Source organism: Microcaecilia unicolor, chromosome 6 (assembly GCF_901765095.1).
Source record: "Microcaecilia unicolor chromosome 6, aMicUni1.1, whole genome shotgun sequence".
Lineage (NCBI taxonomy): Eukaryota > Metazoa > Chordata > Amphibia > Gymnophiona > Siphonopidae > Microcaecilia > Microcaecilia unicolor.
Genome location: NC_044036.1, coordinates 173,177,042 through 173,201,103, shown reverse-complemented (window position 1 = coordinate 173,201,103; position 24,062 = coordinate 173,177,042). Strand labels below are relative to the sequence as shown.

At 40.8% G+C, this 24,062-nt stretch overlaps 2 protein-coding genes and 1 long non-coding RNA gene across 4 annotated transcripts in view; 1 reads left to right on the top strand and 2 right to left on the bottom strand.

Annotated features, from left to right (window-relative positions):
• Positions 1–17,517, top strand: part of IPPK (inositol-pentakisphosphate 2-kinase) — a 121,867-nt gene extending 104,350 nt beyond the window's left edge. For both annotated transcript variants that reach the window (XM_030207118.1, XM_030207116.1), the window contains exons 12-14: positions 1,783–1,885; positions 4,743–4,822; positions 11,696–17,517. In XM_030207118.1, the coding sequence (XP_030062978.1) occupies positions 1,783–1,885; positions 4,743–4,822; positions 11,696–11,918 (406 nt within the window). In that variant the 3' untranslated portion in view covers positions 11,919–17,517. The remainder of the gene's footprint in view (positions 1–1,782; positions 1,886–4,742; positions 4,823–11,695) is intronic.
• Positions 1,531–19,464, bottom strand: LOC115472741. Its single transcript, XR_003942552.1, has 3 exons — positions 18,759–19,464; positions 9,697–9,707; positions 1,531–1,541 (listed from the first exon to the last, which is right to left on the bottom strand). It is a non-coding gene; the product is annotated as an uncharacterized LOC115472741 (long non-coding RNA).
• A 159-nt stretch (positions 19,465–19,623) lies between these two features.
• Positions 19,624–24,062, bottom strand: part of CENPP (centromere protein P) — a 64,441-nt gene continuing 60,002 nt past the window's right edge. Inside the window, exon 4 of the mRNA XM_030207124.1 lies at positions 19,624–22,608. Coding sequence (XP_030062984.1) covers positions 22,463–22,608 — 146 coding nt within the window. The 3' untranslated portion in view covers positions 19,624–22,462. The remainder of the gene's footprint in view (positions 22,609–24,062) is intronic.

Here is a 24,062-nt window from a genome sequence, read left to right as displayed (position 1 = left end):
GCAATTACTTTTCTGCACTTGCAGTTTTCAGTGCTGAAAGAATGGAATGCACCTGATGGGAACAAAAGAACAATGACATTTCGGCTAAATGCCTGCCTCCAGGGTTGGCAAAATAAGACTGAAGATTGCTACAGTACGTGTGAATAAAAAAAAGAATAAAAAGTCAAACACAAACTGTAGTGTTCTTCAGGCTTTTATTTTGCCAACCCTGGAGGCTCTCAATTCTTGCTGTCATGTGCACAAAGTAGATATAGTGTTTGCTTTTTTTAGTGTGTTGGTAAACCCTTATTCACATGGGTGCTTATTTCCATGTTAACTACACTTTTCTGTGTTTGTAAATTTAATGTTTTTATTATATAATGTTTTAGGGGAGTTTTTTTTATTACACATTATGTATTTGTTGTTTGTGCTATTCCAATTGATTTTATAGAATTGAAAGCCCCTGAGGCAGCCCTTTGTTCTGGTGAAACTTGGCCAAGTTGGGCACAGCTTTCCTACCCCTTTACGTCTGTTTTTAATAAAAGTACCATTGGAATTTGATTGGATCTTGTCTACTGGACTGTGTGTTTGTTAAAAAATTTGATCTTCTCTTGATTTTGTGCCTGTCTGGCTCTTGTGGATTGACTGCCCACGTGTTTCATGGGACCTTCTCTACTTGGATAGTGCCAGAGTGTAGAGCATGTGTGTTGGGCTAACTCTGAGTATAGGTGGCAATATTCAGTCACTATCCATATAGCTATGCAGTTTAATTTAGGGTAGCTGAATACTGTTGTTATCACAGAGCCAGTGCCAGTGAACAGCTTCTGTATGTGTATAAGTGGCCCTGAATGTGGTATTTACTGTATTCCCTAAACAAAAAAAGTTCTACAGTTAAATCTAAAGAGGAGGCTTGTAAGATTTTGAAGACTTACACTTTTGCCTTCTGAAGGGTGTTACAACCTACAAACATGCCAATTCTCTAATAATTAAATGGAGTCACAGACCACCCTCCATTTCTGGGAGAGGTTCTCTGATCTCTCTCTTTTTTTTGTTTTTTTTTTTCCCTCTTGGCTTTGTTAAATGGTAGAGTTTGTCCAGTGTCACACTGGTCCCTTCCAGACCAGTCATTTTTAGGATATCAGTAATGAATAGGCATGAGATGCAGTGATGTGAAAGTTTTTTTTTTTTTTTTTTTTTTTTCCCCCACTGTCCTGATTTTAATAATAAGGGTACATCAGGAAAAGGAGGGGACTTTTACATCATTGTGAACTTTTATTCATTCGAGAGAGATCCAGTGCGTGTAAGGCTCTTGTATATTCATTGTAGCCATGCAGAAACCCAGACTGGTTAGATGCTTCTTCAGGGCATTGCTGCTCCTGGAATTGAGACTTCATTGAGCTGGTGCTAATGGATAACAAACTCAGCCTGTACCAAAGTATTCATATTCGATTTGATTCAGTCCCAAATACATTATTTGTATTACATCTGAATAGTGATTTAAATTTGAATACAAATAATCCAGGGCTGTACTGTGCTAAATCCTAGTGAAGTAAACACTTGATCTCTGATTTCTTGTTTCTTCTTTTATTATTTTTGGTAATGCTCAGTGTCCATTATTCGTATTTTGCTGAATAGTAAAATATGCCATTCATTACAGCTCTAGAACAAACGTTCATTGTCCTGTGATTGGATTTATTGTGTTTCTCTGCTGCCTTTGGTGGGAAAGCATCTGCTTGTCAGTGAGGCCTGATCCTTGCAGAACATTTGGTAACCTAAAAAAATATTTTTTTGTTTTGTTTTTAGAAGTAATTTGGAGATAGATGGTCCCTATAATGAAGCATTTTATGAGAAGTTAAAAGATCTTTCAACTGAGGATGATGGGACTGTGGCTTATGCTGTTACAAAGGTAACTTTATTTTCTACGTATTAGTGAGGTGGAACTTGTTTGAAACAGTGTATTGGAAGAGTCCTTCAGTAATAAGGCATTGTTCAAATCTTTTCAAAGAAAGATATTTAAGTAGTAAGCAGTTAACCTGAAAATGTTGTAGTTTTTACAGCAACATTTACGCCAACACCGGTACTGCTTTGAAGTGACTATATCAAATGTGTGCTTTGACTCCTGCAATGTACAAGTAAATACTATACTATTCCGCATTTATATCCTGCTTATATCTACTAAGGAATCAACGTGGGTAACACAAAACTAACTCCCTAAAGGCAATCAACTTACCATTTAGCAAAAGAGCCAGAATACGAAATAATAAACTCTCATAACATTTATAAAAGTTTTTAAAACTTTTACCTTGAGTAGAGAGATGTGGTAGCCATGTTAGTCCACTTTTAAAGGTAATAGAAATAAAATAAAATATAGAAAAGAAAATAAGATACCTTTTTATTGGACTAACTTAATAGATTTTTTTTATTAGCTTTCAAAGGTAAGTTAGTTCAATAAAAAAAAGGTATCGTCTTATTTTCTTTTATTTCTGTTGATTACCTTTAAAACTTTTACAGAATTGAAATAAAGATCTAATCTGCAGAGGAATCATATTCCAAATCTTGCTAGACAGGTAGCAAAAAGAGCTTTCATGAAACCATTTTAATTGTATATTCTTGACTGAAAGGAATCCTAATTTAAGTGTAGAACTAAAAAGAAAACCTGATCTTAGAGCAGTGAAAGTTAATAGTCAACAGATAGTGGACAACAACCTGAAATAATTTTGTAGACCTAACATGCTATCTTAAATTCTACCCTGTTGTTTCTTTGACTTTGTATGGTTTTCAGGACCTATTATTTTGTTTTGACTGCAGCTGCTTTTTAGTGCTCCCAGAAACAACTGACCTAAGCAACTGCCTAGTCTTGCCTAATGGTTGAGCCAGCCCTGAGATTGAGGCCGATACCCAGGATTTTGCTGGGTAACCATGGGAATTAAGGGGACTAATCATTAGTTTTAAATCTCTCTCATGCTAATCCCAGCAGCATTTACATTTTGGCCAATTTGGACACACAAAACTGAGCCACAACCAAAGAGGTGTCTCTAAAGGCAGATTAGGACCATGGCTTGAATTTAACTAGCCAACACTGAATATCAGCACTGTCCAGCTAAGCTTATCTGGACAATTTTGGTCAAGCAACTGAAGCACCACTAAATATCAACACAAAAGTTAACCTGATAAAGATATATGGTTAACTTAGTCACTTCTAATACAAAGAATCCTGGTACCTCTACTATTGATAATAAAGAATTTATTCATAAAACAGTATTTTAACCAGAACTCAGTGGCTATGATGGCTCTTATTAGTAGAGCTAGTGGAAGAACCTCACATTTACACCACCATCGTTCATCTTAAAAATCCTCCTATTTTCTAGTTTATCATGTGACTTCCTTATACTGTGTATATATTAAAACACAAAATTTAATCTCGTACAAGGCATCCAAATCTATCAGTAATAGAAGAACTTATCTTTTGAATGTTGGATGCCTTGTATGAGATTACATTTTGTAGCAAAAAACATGTAAATAGTGATGCAATATAGGGTAGTGTGTCAATTTGATGTATAAAAGGTGTTTTAATATACACGATATGAGTAAGTCATATGATAAAATATAATATGTATGTCCTTTTATAAAAAGGCTTTGGGAGCAACTCCGCTAAATTATATATGATGACAACTGGAAAGATAGCGGATAATCACAATAAATTGTGAGATATATACATTAATCATGGAGAGGACCTCAGACTTGTGACAACTTCTGATCAATAAGATCATATCAATATAGTCACCTCGATATAATCATAGGTCCTCTACCAACCTCCTCCCTGGGTGTTTCATTCATGCGCTTCTAGTGTCTAATATCTGTAATTGCTATACATCACAGCCAAAAATAGAAACCACAGTTACTTAGCTTGTTGCTGCTTGCTTAAGGGCCACCCCAACGGTCCCGTTTCGCCAACTAAGGCTTCATCAGGGAAAGAGAACCCCGCAACGCCAGACTGTGGTACAAAGCCCAGCAAGCTGTTAATGCTGCAAGGTGGCGCGTTTTTTTCCTTGCGGCATTAACAGCTTGCTGGGCTTTGTACCACAGTCTGGCGTTGCGGGGGTTCTCTTTCCCTGATGAAGCCTTAGTTGGCGAAACGGGACCGTTGGGGAGGCCCTTAAGCAAGCAGCAACAAGCTAAGTAGCTGTGGTTTGTATTTTTGGCTGTGATGTATGGCAATTACAGATATTAGACACTAGAAGCGCATGAATGAAACACCCAGGGAGGAGGTTGGTAGAGGACCAGTGATTATATCGAGGTGACTATATTGATATGATCTTATTGATCAGAAGTTGTCACAAGTCTGAGGTCCTCTCCCTCTCCATGATTAATGTATATATCTCACAATTTGTTCTTTTATAAACCAAGTAGTTGATTAAATGGTATATAAGTTATTAAAATAAAGTTATAGTGGAGGTACCAGGATTCTTTGTATTAGAGGTATGATTACTTTTGTTTGAATTTCTGGATTCCATCACGGTAGAATAATAACTTACTCACTTGCCTTAATGTTGATTTTTAGCCCCAATGTCTTAACTTGTTTTGGCTCTGAAATATGCAAGCAGTGTTCTGAACAGCTGCTTTAATACTGTTTTAAAAACGTAAGGCAAGTTTATCTTGCTTGCATGTTTAGTCAACAATTCATTCGGTTTTTAACTTGACTACAGAGATGTGATTTTTCGAAGAACTGTAGCAGCGTGAAATCCTTTTTCTCTTTTGTGTAGATTCATCAATATAGAGTAGCAATGACGGCTAAAGACTGCTCCATCATGATTGCTTTGACACCTTGTCTTCAGGATGAATGGTGAGAAAATGGAAGAGGCTATCATATTTTCCTTTGTATATATGTAGCCTAAGAGGCCTTATAAAGCATGCTAGAGAAGTGAAAATGCAGCAGTAAGGCCCCAATGCTTAAAACTCCAGCGCTTTATGGAACAGTGGCAAAATAACTCCCTAATGCTCAACGCTAACAGTGTGCAAATATAGGTAATCTGTTAGCATTGAGCATTAGGTAGGATTGTGCCTTGCGCATGCGCTCAAGAGTTGTGCATCAAGCACAGCCAAATTGACTTTTCACCGGTCACTGGAACCGGCCTTGCTTGCCTCTGTTTGTTTTTTTCCCCCCGATCCGTGAATAAGTGTATCCCGTTATTTCGTGATTTCAGAAAAAGGTACGGCTAACCCGAGAAACATGAGGATTAAGCCTAGCAGTACAAAGACTTCTTTTATCAAATCCCCAAGCAAACTCTTGTTGTTGCATGCTAGCATCTTATCAACTCCAGTGGGGAAAAATGAGCTCAAAATGTTATTGAGTTATTGGTCAATATTGATAGGCACCCTAACGCCAGCTCTGAGCTGGTGTAAGGTTTGCAGTGATGTGGGTGCCCTTGTTCTGCGCACTGTTCGAGCATCAGAGGGACTAGGAAATAGCTTCATTTGTATGCTTTTGACTACATTAGCATGCTACTTGCGCTGATCGTAGTTGAGTTCCTTGTTTCCCACGGTAAGGGCCTTTGTGCATTTTGTGCTGGTATATGTGGGCACTAATGACCTCTAGTTCCCGCATGTACTTCTGAGCATCGGGGCCTCAATAAATTGTTAAAACTGGTAAACCCTAGTGCCCTTCCTCCTAGATCAGTGGTTCTGAGATCTGACACCACTGCAGATCCACCTCGACTGACACCAACACCACCACACCCCTCTCTGCTGAAAATCATATTGCATCCTTTTGTCAGTCTCAGCACAACTTCTACTGACATTGCCACTTGGTGTGCCCTTTGCTCTCATCCTCATATCACACCCTCTCAATTGATATTAACTTTGACTCTGCACCCTCTTAACACATTCATAGCATATCCCTTGCCATGAATACAAAGGATATTAGCTGTAAGTAAATTTGCAATAATTTCCTGCCTTCCAAAATGACTTATCCACCAAAAAAGCTTTCATGCTAGTACTGCACTTGGGCTTTGTGAGGCTGCACTGTTTAGGTGTCAGTAGTCATCAGCATGGAGCATGTTGACGTGGTTGTTTGTCTTAGCTTTGGTAATGCATGCAATCTTTTGGTACATCTCAGAATGAGACAAGCTGAATGGACGTTGAGCAGTCTATGGACTCAGACTTGTCTTCAGAGTTTTTGAGTGGTCTGTCTCTCATTAAACCATTGTGGGGGGGGTTGTCACAGATTAATATAATCATGCTTAGAGCCTGTCTGAACCCAGAATGTTTGGTTTCTGCTGAAACTGAATCTGCAACCAGAATTGGCTGCTTGGTTCAGTAGAAAACAAAACTGTAAATGAAAATGCCCCCTGGCAGCAGTGGCCCCTTTTCCTGCCTGACACTGGTTGGCCCTCTCCAGGCCTACCTCAGGAAGCCGTGGTGGTCTAGTGGTCTCTTTGGGGGCAGGAACAAACCCCACTTTCCTGCCCCATGCGCTGCTCCAATGGAAGTGGCAGCTGACACTTCCTGTGGAAGCCTCACGAGACTGCCATAGGAGCACCTGACAGCCATTTTGCAGTTGGGAGTGGGAGTAATTGCGGGGTGGTGGGTGGGGGCCAAGTTTCGGTTTCAAACCCGAACCTGAATTTCAGGTTGTTTTTGGTGCCGAAACCGAAATTTGGTCGACCTCTGATTAGGCTTCACACTCGTGGGATTGTGGTCTCCTCATGAGGGACTTTACCAGATTAATTTCCTGGAGTAAAGGGCAATGTGGAATGCTCTAAAGGCTTTCAGAAATGGATTTGCCAATAAATAATCGTCTAGACAATCAAGTGGCTGTGCATTACATCAACAAGCATGGAGGAATGGGCTCCATGTCCTGTGTATGGAAAACTTTAGAATGGGGCCATCTCTGATTTGTCTAAGGGCCATCTATATCATAACCTCTATCTCCTAGTATCATCCATTATCCTTTCCTTAATGTTTTTAGTCTCATGCATTACACCAGTGGTCTCATGTTTCTCATACCTCACACTAATACAATTTGCTTTTGTCTCACCTAGAGTGTAAACCGCACTGAACCCTGGAAAGGGGATATTAGTGGTATCTGGCAAGGAAAGACAATGTACCTGCAAACAAACCAAGTCATATTCTTTAACCATTTGTGGTCTTAATTCAAAAGTGGCTCAGATATACTTTGCTGGTGAGAACAAACACAATGGATCTCTTTGCCCCTCCTTAGTTCTGCTCCAGGAAAGAGAGAGACAGCAAATTTAGCTTATGTGGAGGGTCTTCAGTATGTGTATCCTGAGATTCCCGTGATAGGGGGAAGACTGTCCTGAAACCCAGGCAGGATCAGGAGAACCATGGTTCTCGTGGCTTCTTATTGACCAAGGCAGGTACTGTTCTCTCTTCTTCTGGAACTTTCCATAAGTCCCATCAAACTGAGGTATTCCCCAGTATTTGTTAATCATAGGCTCAGGGAATGCTGGTGCAACAGCAAGTCCCTTTCCCCTCATAGCTTGAATGTTTGTGCAGTGCTGCGTACGCCTTGTAGCGCTATAGAAATGCTAAATAGTAGTAGTAGTAGTAGTAATGTTGAGTGGGTAGCTTTAGCTACCCCGAATCTATCTAGGTCATTCTGGGTTCTTGGAGAGACTCCAGTAGGAGACTATATAGTTTTATGTAGTTTGTTGCCTTTCCATCATACCAGATGGCAAACATTTTCCTTTCCCACACAACAACATGAGTACCTTCAAGAACTGAATGAGTCAAGTTTGAAAACCAACTCAGTAGTTTCCACTTTCATGCAGTTGGCATGTATTGCCACTATATATAAGTTAAACCATCTTTGTATAGTCTCTAGTTATTCACTTTTTGCGGGGCTTGTTCTATACTGAAGCTTCCTATTAAGCCACTTGCTGTGTCCTGAGACTTCAATGTTCTAACCTTTCGAGTCATTAGACTCTGTGTGTGATCTGAAGTACCTGACTTGAAAGGTCCTAGTGTGGGTGGTGGTAGGTTCTAGTGACTGGTCCACCTATGCAAACATTTTCAACAATACTATGGTTTTGTGCACCCATCCAAAGTTCCATCCTAAGTTGGTGTCTGATTTGCACATGAATCAGTCATCTTGCTAACATTTTTCTTTCAGCCACATGTCCACAATGGTGAACGTGTTTTGCACACTTTAGATTAAAAACAAGCTAGCAGACTGCATTTTCTTTCCTTTTGCCAAGGCAGGCTTGACTCTTGATGTTCATGTCAAACCTCTCAATGTGTGAGCCATGCTTGAAGCATCTGTGACCCACTTGAGGCCAGTCTCCATGGAGGGGATTTAAAAGACAATGATGTGGACTTCAGTACATATGTTCACATTGCAGTATTATTTGGAAAGGTAGTCCTGATGTGACACTAGGTTTCATTGGTCTGTCCTCCAGAATCTCTTTGGAGATTAGAATCCATCTCCATCCCCCCCGCATGCCCATTTTTGTTCCCCCCACCTAACTTCCTTCCAATTAAATAATTAAAAAGGCTAGCTGCCACCATCCATCATATGTGACAGATTGCAAATAGAAACTAAGAACAGCCTTTCTTATTTTCCTTCCTCTCTCTGGTTGTATGCAACCTGTAGCTAGGGAGGACTTGCTGTGCTGCTTTTTCTTGGAGAAAACCAAGTTATATAAGTACATAAATGTTGCCAAACTGGGAAAGACTGAAGGTCTGAAGGCCCAACATCCTGTTTCCAACTGTGACCATTTCTGGCAAGATCCCAAAACAGTTACTGTATTTGTAGTAGGTGACCAGCAGGAGCCCACACACATGCACAGTAGGGCTTTTCAAAAGCCTCCAGATTTGTCTTAAGCTGGCTCCCTCTACCCACAATGATGTAGGTCATCTCTGCTCAATCTTTCACTTTCCACTGCGACTGTTCCCGATGCCTTCAAACATGCCATAGTAACACCACTCCTAAAGAAACCCTCATTGGACCCTACCTGTCCCTCCAACTATCGCCCCATCTCCCTCCTCCCTTTCCTATCCAAGATGCTTGAATGTGCTGTTCACTGTCGTTGCCTCGACTTCCTATCATCTAAAGCAATTCTTGATCCACTTCAATCTGGCTTTCGCCCCTGTCATTCAACCAAAATGGCGCTTACTAAAGTCTCTAACGACCTGCTCCTGGCCAGATCCAAAGGGCTTTATTCTATCCTCATCCTTCTAGATCTGTCTACTGCTTTTGACACAGTCAATCACAGCTTACTCCTCGATATGCTATCCTCGCTTGGTTTTCAAGGCTCTGTTCTTTCTTGGTTTTCTTCTTATCTCTCCAAATGTACTTTTAGCGTATACTCTGGTGGATCCTCCTCCTCTTCTATCCCGCTGTCAGTTGGTGTACCTCAGGGATCTGTCCTGGGACCTCTACTCTTCTCCATCTATACTTCTTCGCTTGGTACTCTGATCTCATCCCATGGTTTTCAGTATCATCTTTATGCCGATGACTCCCAGATCTACCTCTCTACACCAGAAATCTCAGCAGGCATCCAGGCCAACGTTTCAGCATGCCTGTGTGACATTGCTGCCTGGATGTTTCACCGCCATCTGAAGCTAAACATGACCAAGACTGAGCTTCTTATCTTTCCACCTAAACCGACCTCTCCCCTCCCCCCTTTTTCTATTTCTGTGGATAATACGCTCATCCTTCCCGTCTCATCAGCACGCAACCTTGGGGTCATCTTCGACTCCTCCCTCTCCTTCGCTTCACATATTCAACAGACTGCTAAAACCTGTCGTCTCTTCCTCTATAACATCACCAAAATTCGCCCTTTCCTTTCTGAGTATGCAACCAGAACCTTCATCCACACTCTTATCACCTCCCGCTTAGACTACTGCAACTTGCTTCTCACAGGTCTCCCACTGAGCCATCTCTCTCCTCTTCAATCTGTTCAAAATTCTGCTGCACGACTAATATTATGCCAGTGTCGTTATGCTCATATTAGCCCTCTCCTCAAGTCACTTCATTGGCTCCCTATCCATTTCCGCATTCAGTTCAAACTCCTCTTACTGACTTACAAATGCATTCACTTAGCAGCTCCTCAGTACCTCTCCACTCTCATCTCTCCTTACACTCCTCCCCGGGAACTCCGCTCACTGGGCAAATCTCTCTTATCTGCACCCTTCTCCTCCACCGCTAACTCCAGACTCAGTTCCTTCTATCTTGCTGCACCGTATGCCTGGAATAAACTTCCTGAGCCGGTACGCCAAGCCTCATCTCTGGCCATCTTCAAATCTAGGCTAAAAACCCACCTCTTCAATGCTGCTTTTAACTCTTAAACCTAAACCTTCAACTGTCCCCTATCCCTGATGTGTCCTGTCTGTCCTAACCCGTATCCCTTACTTGTCCTGTCTGTCATAATTAGATTGTAAGCTCTATTGAGTAGGGACTGTCTCTCCATGCTCAAGTGTGAAGTGCTGCGTACGTCCGGTTGTGCTATAGCAATGATAAGTAGTAGTAGTAGGTTGTTTAGAACTTTAGAAATGGCCTGAGAGGGGGGACCTCCCCATGTTATTGGAACCCATGATCCTGATGACTTCACCTCCTGCAGCAGGAACAGTCTCAGCCCCCATTGGGGCATGGGGGTTGGAGGTCAGTGTCTTCACCTATTCTGGGCCTGGGAGGTCCTAAGCTCTGGTTGGCTGCAGCAAGTGGTCCTGCTTCTTAAGCAGACACTAGCAGCTGATGCTGGTACCCCACTGTTGGGAGGGTGTCCCTGGGCATGGGTAATCAATGCCAGAGGAAGGTTCTTTTGACTTCCGGGGGTGGCCGTGATGAGGTGGAGGACTATTTGGTCTCTGTGACTCTGGGTTGGAAGTGGAGGAATGTTCTCTACTTATACACTGGTCTCAGTAGGAAGAACTGTCCCTCCTTATTGATTTGTGTCCAAGGCCCTGGGTCTATCCCCAGCCTAGCCCAGCCGACGACTCCTATTCTTGAGGCCTCTTGAGCACTTTCCCCTTCACAAAGTTCTGTCCTGCGTAATGGCAGAGTTGGAGGCTCCAACTGGAATCCTCCAAGGATCCAGTGTTCTGGGCTAGCTGTACCCTCTACCTCCTGAGGAGGTAGCGAGGTATTGGCAGTTTCCCAACGTGTGCTTCAAATTTGGTTTTTACCAGGCGCATGCACACAGGAGCCAAGCTTACTACGGAACTCTTCTGTGCATGTGCCAAACACAATCCTCCCACCAAACTCCCTAATGTTCAACGCTATGAACACATCTATATTTGCATTTCCTCAGCATTGGACATTAGGGCATTGTTCTGCGTTGCTCCGGCAGTACTTTTACGGTGCTATTTGGAGCAGCGCTGGAGTTTTGAGCAGCGGGGCCTTAATGGTCTATTTTAAAAACACAGGCTGTGAGAAAAGTCATCATTTCTCCTCGCATCTGTTTCAGAGAGTTATTTTTAGATGTGTAGGAGGAACGTTTGCTTTAACATGGTAAGGCAGGGCTTCTGAGATCCGTCCTGGAGATTCCTTAGCCAGTTGTGGTTTCAGGATAGCCACAATAAATATTCACGAGGATCATGCTTAATATTCATTGTGGACATCCCAAAACCCCAACTGGCTGTGGGGGTCCCCAAGACAGGATCAGGAAGCTTTGCTGTAGGGCTATTAGACTAGGCGCTCAACTGCATTCTTAATGTGTATGGCATTGTGATTATATTTGTATGGCTTGTATTTCAGCCTGGAACAAAGATGTGTGGTTTCAACATCGAAATCTAGATTTATGTATTCAGTTTCCCTCTTGGACCTTGACCTTAAACCATATGAAAACATTCCCCACCAGTATGAACGGGACAGCAAGATAGTAAACTATTATTTGAAGAGTATACAGTCCAAGGAAGACCATCTGACAGATCTCTACAAGGAGAATGAAGACTGTACATTAGTTTTTCATAAAGTATAAGGTTATTTTCTTCTTAAATTTCAGTACTGTAGAATATGAAAAGGGTGTTCCAAGTATTTTTTTTTTTGTTGTTAGATATGTACAATGCATTTTAGTTGCAAATATTCCTTGGTTAAAATATTGGAGGCACTGTGCCTTTCAAAGGACTGAAATAATACTTGGGGAATGGCTTCTGTTAGGAGTCAGAGGAAGGTGCTGATTCCTATTCTGTAACTGAGCTGTGCCGTAGCATTTGGCATCAGGATTATAGATTAACTCGGTGCACTGAAAGTCACATTGTGAAAATGCTGTGACGCACACAGTAGGAAATACTTTGAATTATTAGATTAATTTTTTGACAGTGGAAATGATGGGCCATTAAAATCTCAGTATTGGTGATAAATTGCCCTGCCTTTCTAAACATAACAATATATAGTTTACTCCTGGGGGAATTTAGCATAAAATGTGTGAAATCTTGTGCACGGTTTAAAAAGAAAATTCTGCATTCCTTTTTATGTATAATTCCATTATCATAAAGGCCCAGCTCTTCTGTATGCCAGGCTCACCCCTCCCTCTTAAGCAGTCATACTTTCCAACTAGCTTGAATCCCTCCCCAGGCTTGTCCTTCTCTCTTACCCTTGCAGGTGCAATCCCTAGTATTCTTTGCCCCTTTCTGCAAAGTGGACACCCTTCAGTTTTCTCTCAAACACCAACCTTGATCACATGCATTAACTTAGCACGCTCTTAACCCCCCTCCCTATATTGACACTTGTAGCTCTCTTTTTGAAATGATCCTTTCTGTCCCCCAGGCACACACCCATAGCTCGCTCGCTCTCCCATTCCACCCACACACCTCCACTATATCTTTCACTCACTTTCCTTCCCTGAGCATACCTCCCTATTGCTGTGTCTCAAATCACCACCCTCACTGGTCTCTCCCTCTCAACAGCATGCAAACAGCTGTCTCCCACTGCACATGGCTTGCTCCCTCCTCTCCCCTTCTATCTCAACATTATTACCCCCTCCCCAAAACCAGCTGCTGATTTATCAGAAACAGAGTTTGAATGACATGGGACACCATAGAGCTCTACAATTCACATTCTGTATTCAGTGCCAGGAGGATGTGGTCTGATATTCAGCTTCATCTCTGCTTGTGATAATCAGTGTTGGATTGGGGGTGTGCATATAGTGCTGAGGGGGATGGGATGGCAGTGAATGAGAGAGCAGGCAGGCAAGCCAGGGGCATATGTATATGTGTACACCAGGGATGCCAAAAGGGGAGGGGATGGAGAGAGAGCAAGAGTGCAAATCCTTATTGCCTCCTAGTCTGTGTGTTCTGCAGTGCACAGTAGTGCGAACTTCCCCAGGAGTAATAACTGGAAATTTATTGGGGCTTTTTGTAAACTGTTGCCTTGTTAAGTGATATGGTCCTATTTCTTTTTGAGATTGTGTTGTACAGAAGGGAAAAATGTAAGGCTTATAAAGCCTCGTCCATTGGCTTTCAGTAAAAGGAATTCAAATAGGTAACTTTAAAACACTTACACAGCACAAAGCATAAAAAAAAACTAAACTATTTATACTGGGTCTAGTTCCGCTGTCACAAAATTAAGCATGAGATGAAACTTGAAAGCTCTATGTAAAAATTTGAAGAAAGGTAAGTAGGAATTTCCTAGAAGTAGTGAACATTTTTTTTTTTTACACCTGTATGTGTTTAATTTGACCGTACAGGTTTTGAAGACACGCAGCAGTAGCATGTATTACATTAAATCAGAACTATAGCTGAGTTATTCCCTTTTGAAATCTTTAACCATGTCATGGGAAAACCTTGGCTTTTGTTGTTGTGAAAGGGAAAAGGTTACTGGTTACATTGCTTCATGTGGATTACAGTATGTTGACTGTGTTTTTATTTATTTATAAATAGCCTTTGTTTTTCACTAAACCTCCTGCATGTTAAGTGATGGACCCATAAATGGTGCTTTACAACATCAATCCAAGCTTCGATGTAATGTACTTAATATTGGTTACTACTGCAAAACAGTTGACTGTTTCAAAAAGCAAAACAAAAACAGGTTCAGAGAAAGTATGACAGTGTTTGGTTTCATTTTTCTGTAATCCATCAGCAAAAAGCTGGGTGGCATATACTGGAAACACTGAGCAATTTGATGGTTAGTGGAAAAACTAGGTTATCTAAAGTATTTTTTTTACTCTAATTTGTTCAGTCTGAACTTTCTTAACCTTATAAAGTTGAAACAATTTTCACTGCCCTTGAATGACATTGACCCACGCACCCAAAGCCAAAAGCGTCAGCCTAGGATGTGTGCCATGACCTATATGGTAGCTGTGGCCATAGGTTGCTTTTGAGTTTGAGAATGGGGAATATAAAGAGAGCTTGCAAAAAGCCTAGTTTAGTTTTCTAGTTTTCAGCAATTTCAGTAAAAGTGTAAGATACATGGACCAGTATTCCAGGTGTGATTCTTCTATCTTCAGTCACAATATTAGCTTAATCTGTAAAACTGTATGGTTTTACCTGGGCATTTCAGCAACTTGTTCCTTAAGTGTTCTTTAAGTATAGGTGTGATATTTTTGTTTTTCCATTCTCTAACTAGCAGGATTGAATCAGGCACAGGAGGGCAATAGCTGGAACCAGGATGGAACAGCTCTTCCTGAGCTGAAAACTAGAGTAACGTTGTACGCACACATGCAGTGGTCCCTTCATTCAAACACATGTGAAAACAAAGCTCCCAGAAATTTTACAGACTTCCCATGCCATGGAGATTATGCTGGCACAAAGAGGATGACAGTAGTGTTCCCTTATATCGTTAACAGATTTTGAATTACAAGAAACTCCTTCCTTTCAGATTGTTCTGAAAGATTTTCCCAATCAGTCCCAAGCACTTGACTCTTCCCTTGACAGGGATGATATTAACTGGTATCTGGCCTGATTTATATTCTCCTCTTATGAGAAACTGAACCAGGAGGCTGAGCCCAGAGTTGATGTCTTTCAGCCTGTTGAAGTTTTATCAAGGCTCCCAAGTCCAGTAGCTGTTTCAGGCCACAGACTAATTTAGATGTAATGCTCACTTGTGGCAGGCTCCTATACCTAAAAAAAAGTTTTATATTTTGATCAACTGTGCAAAAGGGCAGTGATGACGCTAAATACTGTGCCAGGGAAAGGACCAGAAACTCCTGGCCCATTTGGGGAAAAAATTTCTTTCATAACTTTATGCTGAAAGAATTTCATTTTACCGCTTACAGAGAATTGAGTATATGCATACTTGCTCAGAAGGTTCAAAAAATACTTAGGACCTTTTTCAGCACAGACCCAGTTTGACCTTAATTTGGTTCTTTTAGAGGCTGAATTTACCTTATTTGTTCTTCATATGATTCTTTTGACATTGCCTCACAAGGTTCTTCCTGTGCCAAGAGACTAGTGTGGTTGACTTTTGGACCTAAAAGACGTTCATCTCAAGTTCATGATGCCCCTTTTACAGGTGCAAACCTGTTGGGGGATAGGTTATAGAAACAGTTGACACCCTTAAAAATCCACTTCAGTTGTCGGGGGTAGTGCCAGAGCCTATATAATCCTCTAAATGTACAATACCACTCAGTATGGAAGGTTTTCTTTTGTGAAAAAAGGAGTTTCCTTTGCTTTGCCAGTGCTAAATCTGAATCCTACCCTACCTGTGTAAGGACAGGTTCAATTCTTTCTTGAAGAATGGCTCTGTGAAGATCAGTCAAGTGGAGCTTAACCTTTGTAGTTTCTTGTTCTGACTTCTTTAAGATAAGAGTCAAAGGCTTTATTTGGGATAGTTTTTCATTCCAAAGAAGTGGGGAAGAATGTAACTTTACTATAAACGCTGGCCATTTCTATTTTTCTCCTGAAACAAACATTCAAAAGGAAAAGTTTTTTTTTTTTTTTACTACTATTTTCTATTTAACCGAAGAGTATTGGCTATATTTGGTGGATCAGGAGACTACTAAATAACGTTCCTGAGAATGAAGTGAACATGGGGGCAGATAAGGAGGTCAGCTGGTATTTGTGTACATCTGAAGGGCAGACCTAGTAAATTATTCTGAGATTTTTACACCCCTTGCTGATCAGTTAACAGGGGAGTGGCATAATCACATTAAATGTGATAAGAATTTTGACAGTATTTTGAATGAGTTGCAGTTTTTTAAGAGATGATCTGTTCCAATCATTGCACATGGCATGCCAAAAATTTCTTTGGAGTATGGAGTAAACAATTTTTGGTCTTTTGGTCAAACTGTTTTTGGAAACCAATTTGAGTGTAAGGCAAAATAAAAAAACAAACAAAAAGAACTTTTGTGACTGATGCAAGCTGAGAATCAAATGTAAGCGATGAAATCAGATGAATAGACAAGGTACTCAGTTATATAATATGGAAAGATCTACAATAGTTTAGAGAAGGAAGAGGCAATTTCCTTGAGAGCCAAATAGTTTCATATTTAGTATAGTTGTTTGAGGTTGTTGTTGTTTTTTTTTTTTTTAGTGTGTAAGGCACTGCACCACAGCACCTAGACAAGTGTTTTCAACACAGAATAATCCCACTCTTTGGATGATATCTCCTTAATTACAGTCTCTAAAACCAAAACTTTTGAGTTAATGGTGCTAGTGGACCTATGAAAAGGTTAAACAAAACCTGTTTGAATCTGGACTCTTGGCCTTGGGGCTTGCCACAAAAGACAGCTCTGGCTCTTGGGTTTCTTGGACAGGTTCTAACTTTGAAAATCTAATTACTTAAAAAGTAAATAAATCAGTCAGTCAAGTGTAGTCCAACCACTATTGAGAAATAAGAAACAAGGTGGCCATGTTCTGTCAGATCAAAAGATGCCCTGATGTCAAGTGCAATCAGACAAAAAGTGGGAACAGGATCATGCTCTTTGAAATAGACCAAGCATTCTTGATATGGTACCATGTTTCAGAAGTCTCAACAATTGCAGATATTTTCGGTGATGTAGCTTTAAAATATGAGCATAACTGGTCTTTATAAAGACTGTTAGTGGATTGAAAGACGTGTTGCTTACGGACGCCACTGAAGTCTGTGTCGGAGCTTATAGTTTTCCTGTCACCGAGCAGGTAGGAATTTCACTTCATAACCTGTCAGTGCTGATCTAGTGCTTGATTCTTAGCAAAAGCCTGACTGCCTTGGAGGAAGGGCCTGGGTTTTTTCCCCCCCCCCAAGATGGTTGGCTAGGTGACTGAAGAATATTTGCTCTAGGATTTTGCAAATAAGTGGTGAATTTGAGACAGGGCAGAAGAAAATGGATTAAAGATTAGGATGAATGATCACTTGCTTCCAAGGCGAAAGGGTATTTAGCAAGTGAATATAGAAGGAAATAGGCCAAGCAATGGATTTTTGACTCATTGTGTAGGGATGGGATCAGAAGGGCAGGTAGCAGGCTTCATAAAGGCCACCACTTTCTCTATGCTGAACAAGGTTAAAGAGTAGTCCAGGATCCTAGATGAACCCCAGCAGAAGAATTATATAGGGAAACAGACTTCTAAATCAGTGGAATTTGGAAATTCTGAGCTAGGGTTAGAAACATTTGAAAAGGTGGTAAAATCCATTTGTAGAGTATAATATGGGCTGCTGATTTGCTAGTGTGTGTGTGTGTGTGTGTGGGGGGGGGGGGGGGGGGGGGGTGACAGGATTCAAACAAAGCTACTGCTACACTTAGCTTATTTGGTTGACTTTCATGGTACATATCAGCTGCATATATTATGTCTGTAAGCAGCCAAACATTCTGTCAGTGGCTAGAATGGTATTCTTTACAGAAAATGCAGTTAGAAGTCTGTATGCCATTTTCTTTCTGGATACTGGGCTTGCTCTGTTAGCAGGTACATGCCATTTTCTTTCTGGATACTGGGCTTGCTCTGTTAGCAGGTACATGCCTTGGTGATACTTGAGCAATCTGCACATATGAACCATTCAAGCCTGGCAGATACATGGGTTGCTCTTTAGTAGTGGGACAATTTTCTCAGATAAAGACAAAGCCTGAGCTTAGCAGTTAAACCCTTGTTTGCCTGATTCAGTCGTGCTTGTTGCTGGGAAAAGCAAAGTTATTCACTCTAGATGACAGGATTAATCAAGCACACAATCCATTCCTCTCACAAGCTGATGCAGTGTTAGGCCAAGGCCCACCTCATTCTGCTGCCGATACTTTAAAGTAAAGGAGACTTTGGAGCCCAGAGAACTGTTTTGTCCTGATGCCATTTGTCACTCACTTGTGAAACTAATATCTAAGCAACTGTTTGTAGAGGTGAGATACATCAGTACATACATGGGCAACTTCTGTATTTTACTGTTCTAAGGCAAGAAGTCTAGGTCATGGTATTCAGGAATTTGGACCCTCTTGGCCAATAAATGCTGATCTCATATAGTTCAGAAAAGCCTAACCATCAAAACAAAAGGGTCACATTTTTATACCAGAAGTCCTGGGAAAAATATTTGAAAAGAAGTGATAAGGATACCTTGGATAATTATAATTATACAAACTGTTTCTTACATTATTTTGTATCCTAGTATGTATGTGACCCCTTTTCTGATGTGAGGAGGTATAAGACAGACTATCTGAAGTAAAATTTTCATAAATTGCATAGTTACATTGAAAATAGTTACAGTAGCTACTGTTGAGCCACTGGAAAAAATGTGCAGACAGTTAACATAAATGGTTTGCTTTGATATAGGAAATTCTGACACAGTTGTGGGTGGGTATGTAATATTTTTATTAATATGATACTACATGAGAAATTCAAGTTGTTTGCAGTAGCCTATTTTTCTAACTGGTACTTTGGGCAGTGAGGAATCAAGTGTTTGCAACTGCCACCCCCTGCGAGACAGTGTTCTATCAATCCCCATATATAATGCACTGTTTTCTGTTAATGACAAATTAAAACAGGGCAATGTCATATGATGGGGTAAAGCTGTAAACATTAAACCACCTTGATACTAGTCAATGGATATTTACCATTTCTGAATATAACTTTCCCTAGTGCTGTTAGGAGTAAAGCCATTTTGGAGTAAGAATAGAAGTTGTGACACTAAAACTTGACCAGGCCCTGTTCCCTAAGGCTTTATTCCCATTCGACTAATGTTAAAATGAAGTTACAGGTTCACAAGAAGCTAATGAATTTGCTATCTGTCTATTTTCAAATATTACATACTACAGAAAATCTTTCCAAACAGACTGTTACCATCTACATAATATGAGGCCAGGTTTGAGGAAGAACAAATTATTCCACTAGTGGTGATAGCTTCCCTCTGGATAACTTATGTTCAGTTTAATTCTTCCAAACAACAGGCTTAAACTAAGGGTGTCAGCACAGTGACCATATACTCAGCACAGCTATCTATATGAATAAACGGCACTGCATATTTGTATTAATCTAAGCACAGGCTCCAAATCCTATGCGGTGTGTCAATGGTGAGAAAAAAGCTTACTAAATTAGGCTTTGTGTTCATTGGTTCGGGAGGGAAAACAAAAATAATATTTAGTTTTAAAATGGTGTGGGGGCCCTTTTACTGAAGTGTATTAAGCACTTACATGGGGATTCTATATATGGTGCCTCGATTTGCATTCTAAAACTACGTGCGTAACTTAATTGGCTGAACAAGCCAATCAGCGTTTTTTAACAGCACTTAACAAGCACTAATGAGCACTAAATTGCAAGTTATGCGCATAACTCAGTAAGCACATTCTATAATGAACTGCGCCTAAATGGTGACACGCGCAGTTCAAAAGGGGCATGGTTACGTGTGTAGTTATAGAATAAAGCCAAGCCTGCCTGCATCTACGCCAGGTTGTCGTTGGTGTAAATGGGTGTGTACAGATTTAGGCGTGGTGATATCGACTAAGCATATTCTATATACATCTTATAGAATACGCTTAAGCGAAACTGAGGTCAGTGTGGAGTTTTTAGGCGCCATATACAGAATCTGGCCCTGAATGTGCACATTAATGTGTTAAGTGCTTCTGCAGAAGTGCACCAAATGTTAAGGGTGCTGGCATGATGATTAGCCTACGGTTATTTGCAAGTTACCTGCATTTTGTGTTTGGGGGCCGGAACTAAGAGTCAGACAGAGAAGGGGTGTAGACTGCATACTACAGTTACCACCTTGTATTTTATCGAAAACTTACTGCAGTTTTTAATAAGACATTCCCCCCCCCCACACACACTTGTATACCTGGCTTGGATTTAAAAGTGAGAAGCCAGGCTCAGACAATATTATTGGTGTTTTTAAAAATGAACAGCTGTTCCATGCACATGACACTTTTTGGCTTGAGATTTTTCATACTGAAGTACTGTGTTTTCATACTGTGAGTCAAACCAAATGTGGGTACTTGAAAGTGATATGAAAATGTACTTAAGAATTGTCAAACTTTCCTTGTACGTGTAATATCTGTGTGTTTACTGATACTTTGAGTTAATACGCATGAATTTTGTTTCTGGTCTTCATCTACTTTGGGATAGTAACTGGCCAGTCCACTTTGTTATGGAACCTGGGCCGTCTCTGTCTCTCAGAAGCTGGATGAGGGCCATGTTAATTCTACAGCATACCCACATTAATGGGCAGGAGCTTTGGACCAGAATCTTAGGCACCAAAGCACAGTGCTGCTTAATGATACATTTGGCTGGTAGATAGTAGCTGAGTGAGTTTTGTATCGGCTTCCTATTTCTATTAACACTGAAGAGAATGAAGCTTCTGTGCAGTACTGTTAACTACTGTACACAAACCTTTATTAAAAAAAAAATTATACCAGATGCACGATGATGTCTAAAGTGCATTAGCCCACATTAATCCTAGTAAAAGCTCGGCAGCTTGCTACTGTTATGGTGCTAACTGGTTACACACACAAGCTCTGGTCTTTTCCCTGTAGAACCTTAGACACATGCTAGGTCAGTGACCCCTGATTTATGACAAACTCATTGCATAGACCCCATATTCTGCCTGTGATGTGACCTTGGTTCGCTTTCATTGAGCGCTGTATACTCCACCATTCAAGCAAATTGTAATGTACAGGAGCCAGTAGAAAAGTAATTAGAGAAGGATTTTCTTTTTTTCAATAAGGAAAATACATACACCTTACTGAAGCACAACAGCTGGAGTTTGTTAAAGATTTATAATGGCTAAGCTAATGTCATCAGGCCATGTGGCTTGAAACTTCACATAGTTGCACATGAAGGCTAGTTAACATTAACACCTCTCTGGTTTCTTCAGCTGCCCGATTTGAAGTTTCAGTGAGGCTAAAAGATAGTGCAAGATGCTGTCTTCTAGATATACTGGAAAGGCAGCTTTATCATTCTTCATTGTATGTTAATAATATAGCAAAATATATTGCTGCATAGACCATATGTCTGAAATCATAGTTTCATGTTTTTGCAGCCTATTTATAAAAACAAGCTAAGTCCTTTGTGTGCCAAAGCAGCTTTACCACAGAAGAGGAAGATACATAATACTGCTCCTGATAACATTTTGAGTTTCATGTAGTGCAGCTGTGAACATCTTTACTAGCATTGTGCACTTTAAAAAAACAAACAACCATTTTTGTTTTCTAATTGTTGTTTAAAGTGATGATAAACCAGGGCTTTTTGCCTGTAGGATTAAAATAGAAACTTAAATTCTTGAGCCACAAGACTGAATGCACAGGGGTAAACTTCTGTAGAATACAGTTACTGGAAAGAGATTCTTCTATTTGTAAATGTCCTGGGAACCATTTATAGGAGTGTCACTACTTTCTGTGTGTGACATAAAAGTTATTGTACTTTGAATTATGTATGTAAATTTAAAATGATTCTGTTTGTATCCTCCATTAGCACTATCCTAGATAAATATTTTCACAACATACTGTGAAGCTGTGAAACCAGTGGCGTAGCCACAGGGGGGCTTGCCACCCCACCCTCAATTTGGGTTCAGGCCCCCTAAAGTCTGCTGGTTTTGCTGCCCTGCTTCTCCCTCCCTCAAGTGCATGCTTGGGTTTAATGAAATTGAGCATGAGTGAGCTTTGTGCATGGTTAATTTCACTAAAACTGTGCATGTGTGCCGGAGTGGGAAAGCAGGGCAGGCAGCGCCATGCCAAATATCACTACAGGAAGGCTTCTGCTGGTGGGGCCTGGCGACCCCCCGCCCAGGCCAAGTATGTGGGGTTGCAGCAGGGGCGGAGAGGTGGGGCAAAATGTGCCCCTCACCTCCCCAAAATCAAGGTCTGGCTACGCCTCTATGTGAAACTAAAGATCCATTTTTATGAACTTGAATTTGAACACATACTAGTCTTAAGAAAATACTTTAAAAATCTGTAAACCTAATCTGCCCTGGTACAACATAATGATTCTAAACATATGTAATGCATTTATGATGATGTTCACTCTGTAAATGTAACAATTTTGTATTTAAATGGTTGGTATTTATTTTTCCCTGTTGTGACAAATTATATATAATGTGCCATAATAAATGTACAGATTGCATGGTTTATGATATGGTTTGGAAATGGAGGAATTCTTATGCAATAAGATCATAGCAAGCATAAAGTGAAATATTCAAACTTTACTTGTCAGTTACAGAGGCTCCATCTTCCATACAAAATGCTTTTAAGACATTGTCAATTGCACATTCAATCCCAAACACACACAGAAGATTTTGGAAACAAAGTGGGGTCTTCTCTATAACTTTCTTCTCATCCAGTCTAAGAGCTGCAGAAGACAAAAAAATAAAGGTTTTTGAAATGGTGGTCTTGCTGGATGATGAGAGCATGTCTGCAAAGCCTCTGCAAGTAAATGCACACAGGGCAGAAATCAGATGGGTAAGAGCACCTGTGTTGCTGGCATAAAAACAGTAAAGATCTTCCATCGAAATTTAACTTATCCACCCCCTTCCTCCACCTCCCTACAGCAATTACTCCTTACATGGCAGGTGGACTCATAGCAATAGTAGTATGGGTCAGATGATTTTGTACCCAAGCAGTGTGAGCAGGGGGGAAGGGACATCTGCTCCCATCCCAGACCACTAGACTACCAGGATGACACCCCCCCCCCCCCCAAAGTAAGTTCAGAGGGGGATTTCTTTGGCAGACTACTAGTGTGTGGGGGGGAGACACTATCAGTGTGGTGGACATGTTTTATCAACATGTTATCTGGCTGCTGGTAGCACAGCTGTACTTAATACCACCTCTTGAAGTGGCATTAAGTACAGCTGCACTTAGCAGTTGTGATGGCTAGCACATAGACCAGTTCTCCACTAGCTGCCAGTCCTCTGCCTTGCCCATGTGCTGCTCTCTTACCTGTGTTAAGCAGCTAGGGCAAGTATTTTTTTTTTTAAACCATATATTTTACCATGCTGGTTAAGAAGCAGTAACAGCTGCTGTTGTAAAACCTAGGCTAGCTGCTTACACGGCTTACTAAACCTGCTTAAAACAAATGTTGATGCTATGCATCTAATTACCACTAGAAAAGTGCCATACTAATCAAGAAGAAATAGCCAGCCTTTGATGGTTTGTGGAAGACAAGCAGGATACAATGTTAGTAGGTCTCTGGTTGTCTTTTAACACAAAAAAGGGAAAAGTGAATTCTCCAAGGACAAGCAGGACATTGTGTCTTACATCTGGGTGCCATCATCTGATGGAGCCCAGTGTGTAACGTTGCCCACTGTAATATCTCTTTAAGATGCTTTTCGCAGTATCATACTGCAAATGTGCATGTGCCTTCCCACCCAGGGAAGGCACATGCAGGGAGGCTGCATTTATTGCACTCAATGTAAACTCGCTTCATTTTAGTGCCTTCCTTTGTGGGATTCTTTTGTTTTCCCCTCATATTTTTGTTTCCCTTACCCTTTTAATACACCTATAGAGAGAGTTATTGGCTCCAGAAGCCCTCTTAAACCTGAGCTTCTTCCAGGGATACATTGAGTGATGCTGTCAGGTGAGTTTCCTTTTTTCCTCACCATTGAGCCATTGGATTTAGCATTGACAGTTTTTCCCTTCATGCCCCAGAAATTTCCCAGTGGCTTTAAACACACTTCTCGGTGCAACAGGGTCATCTCAGGGACTGATCCCCATACTTGGTGCGTTTGATGTCTGGGATCAGACCATGACACACCTAATTGTATTCTCTGTTTGCATATGCAGAAAAGTAGAGAGGCTGAGTGTGAG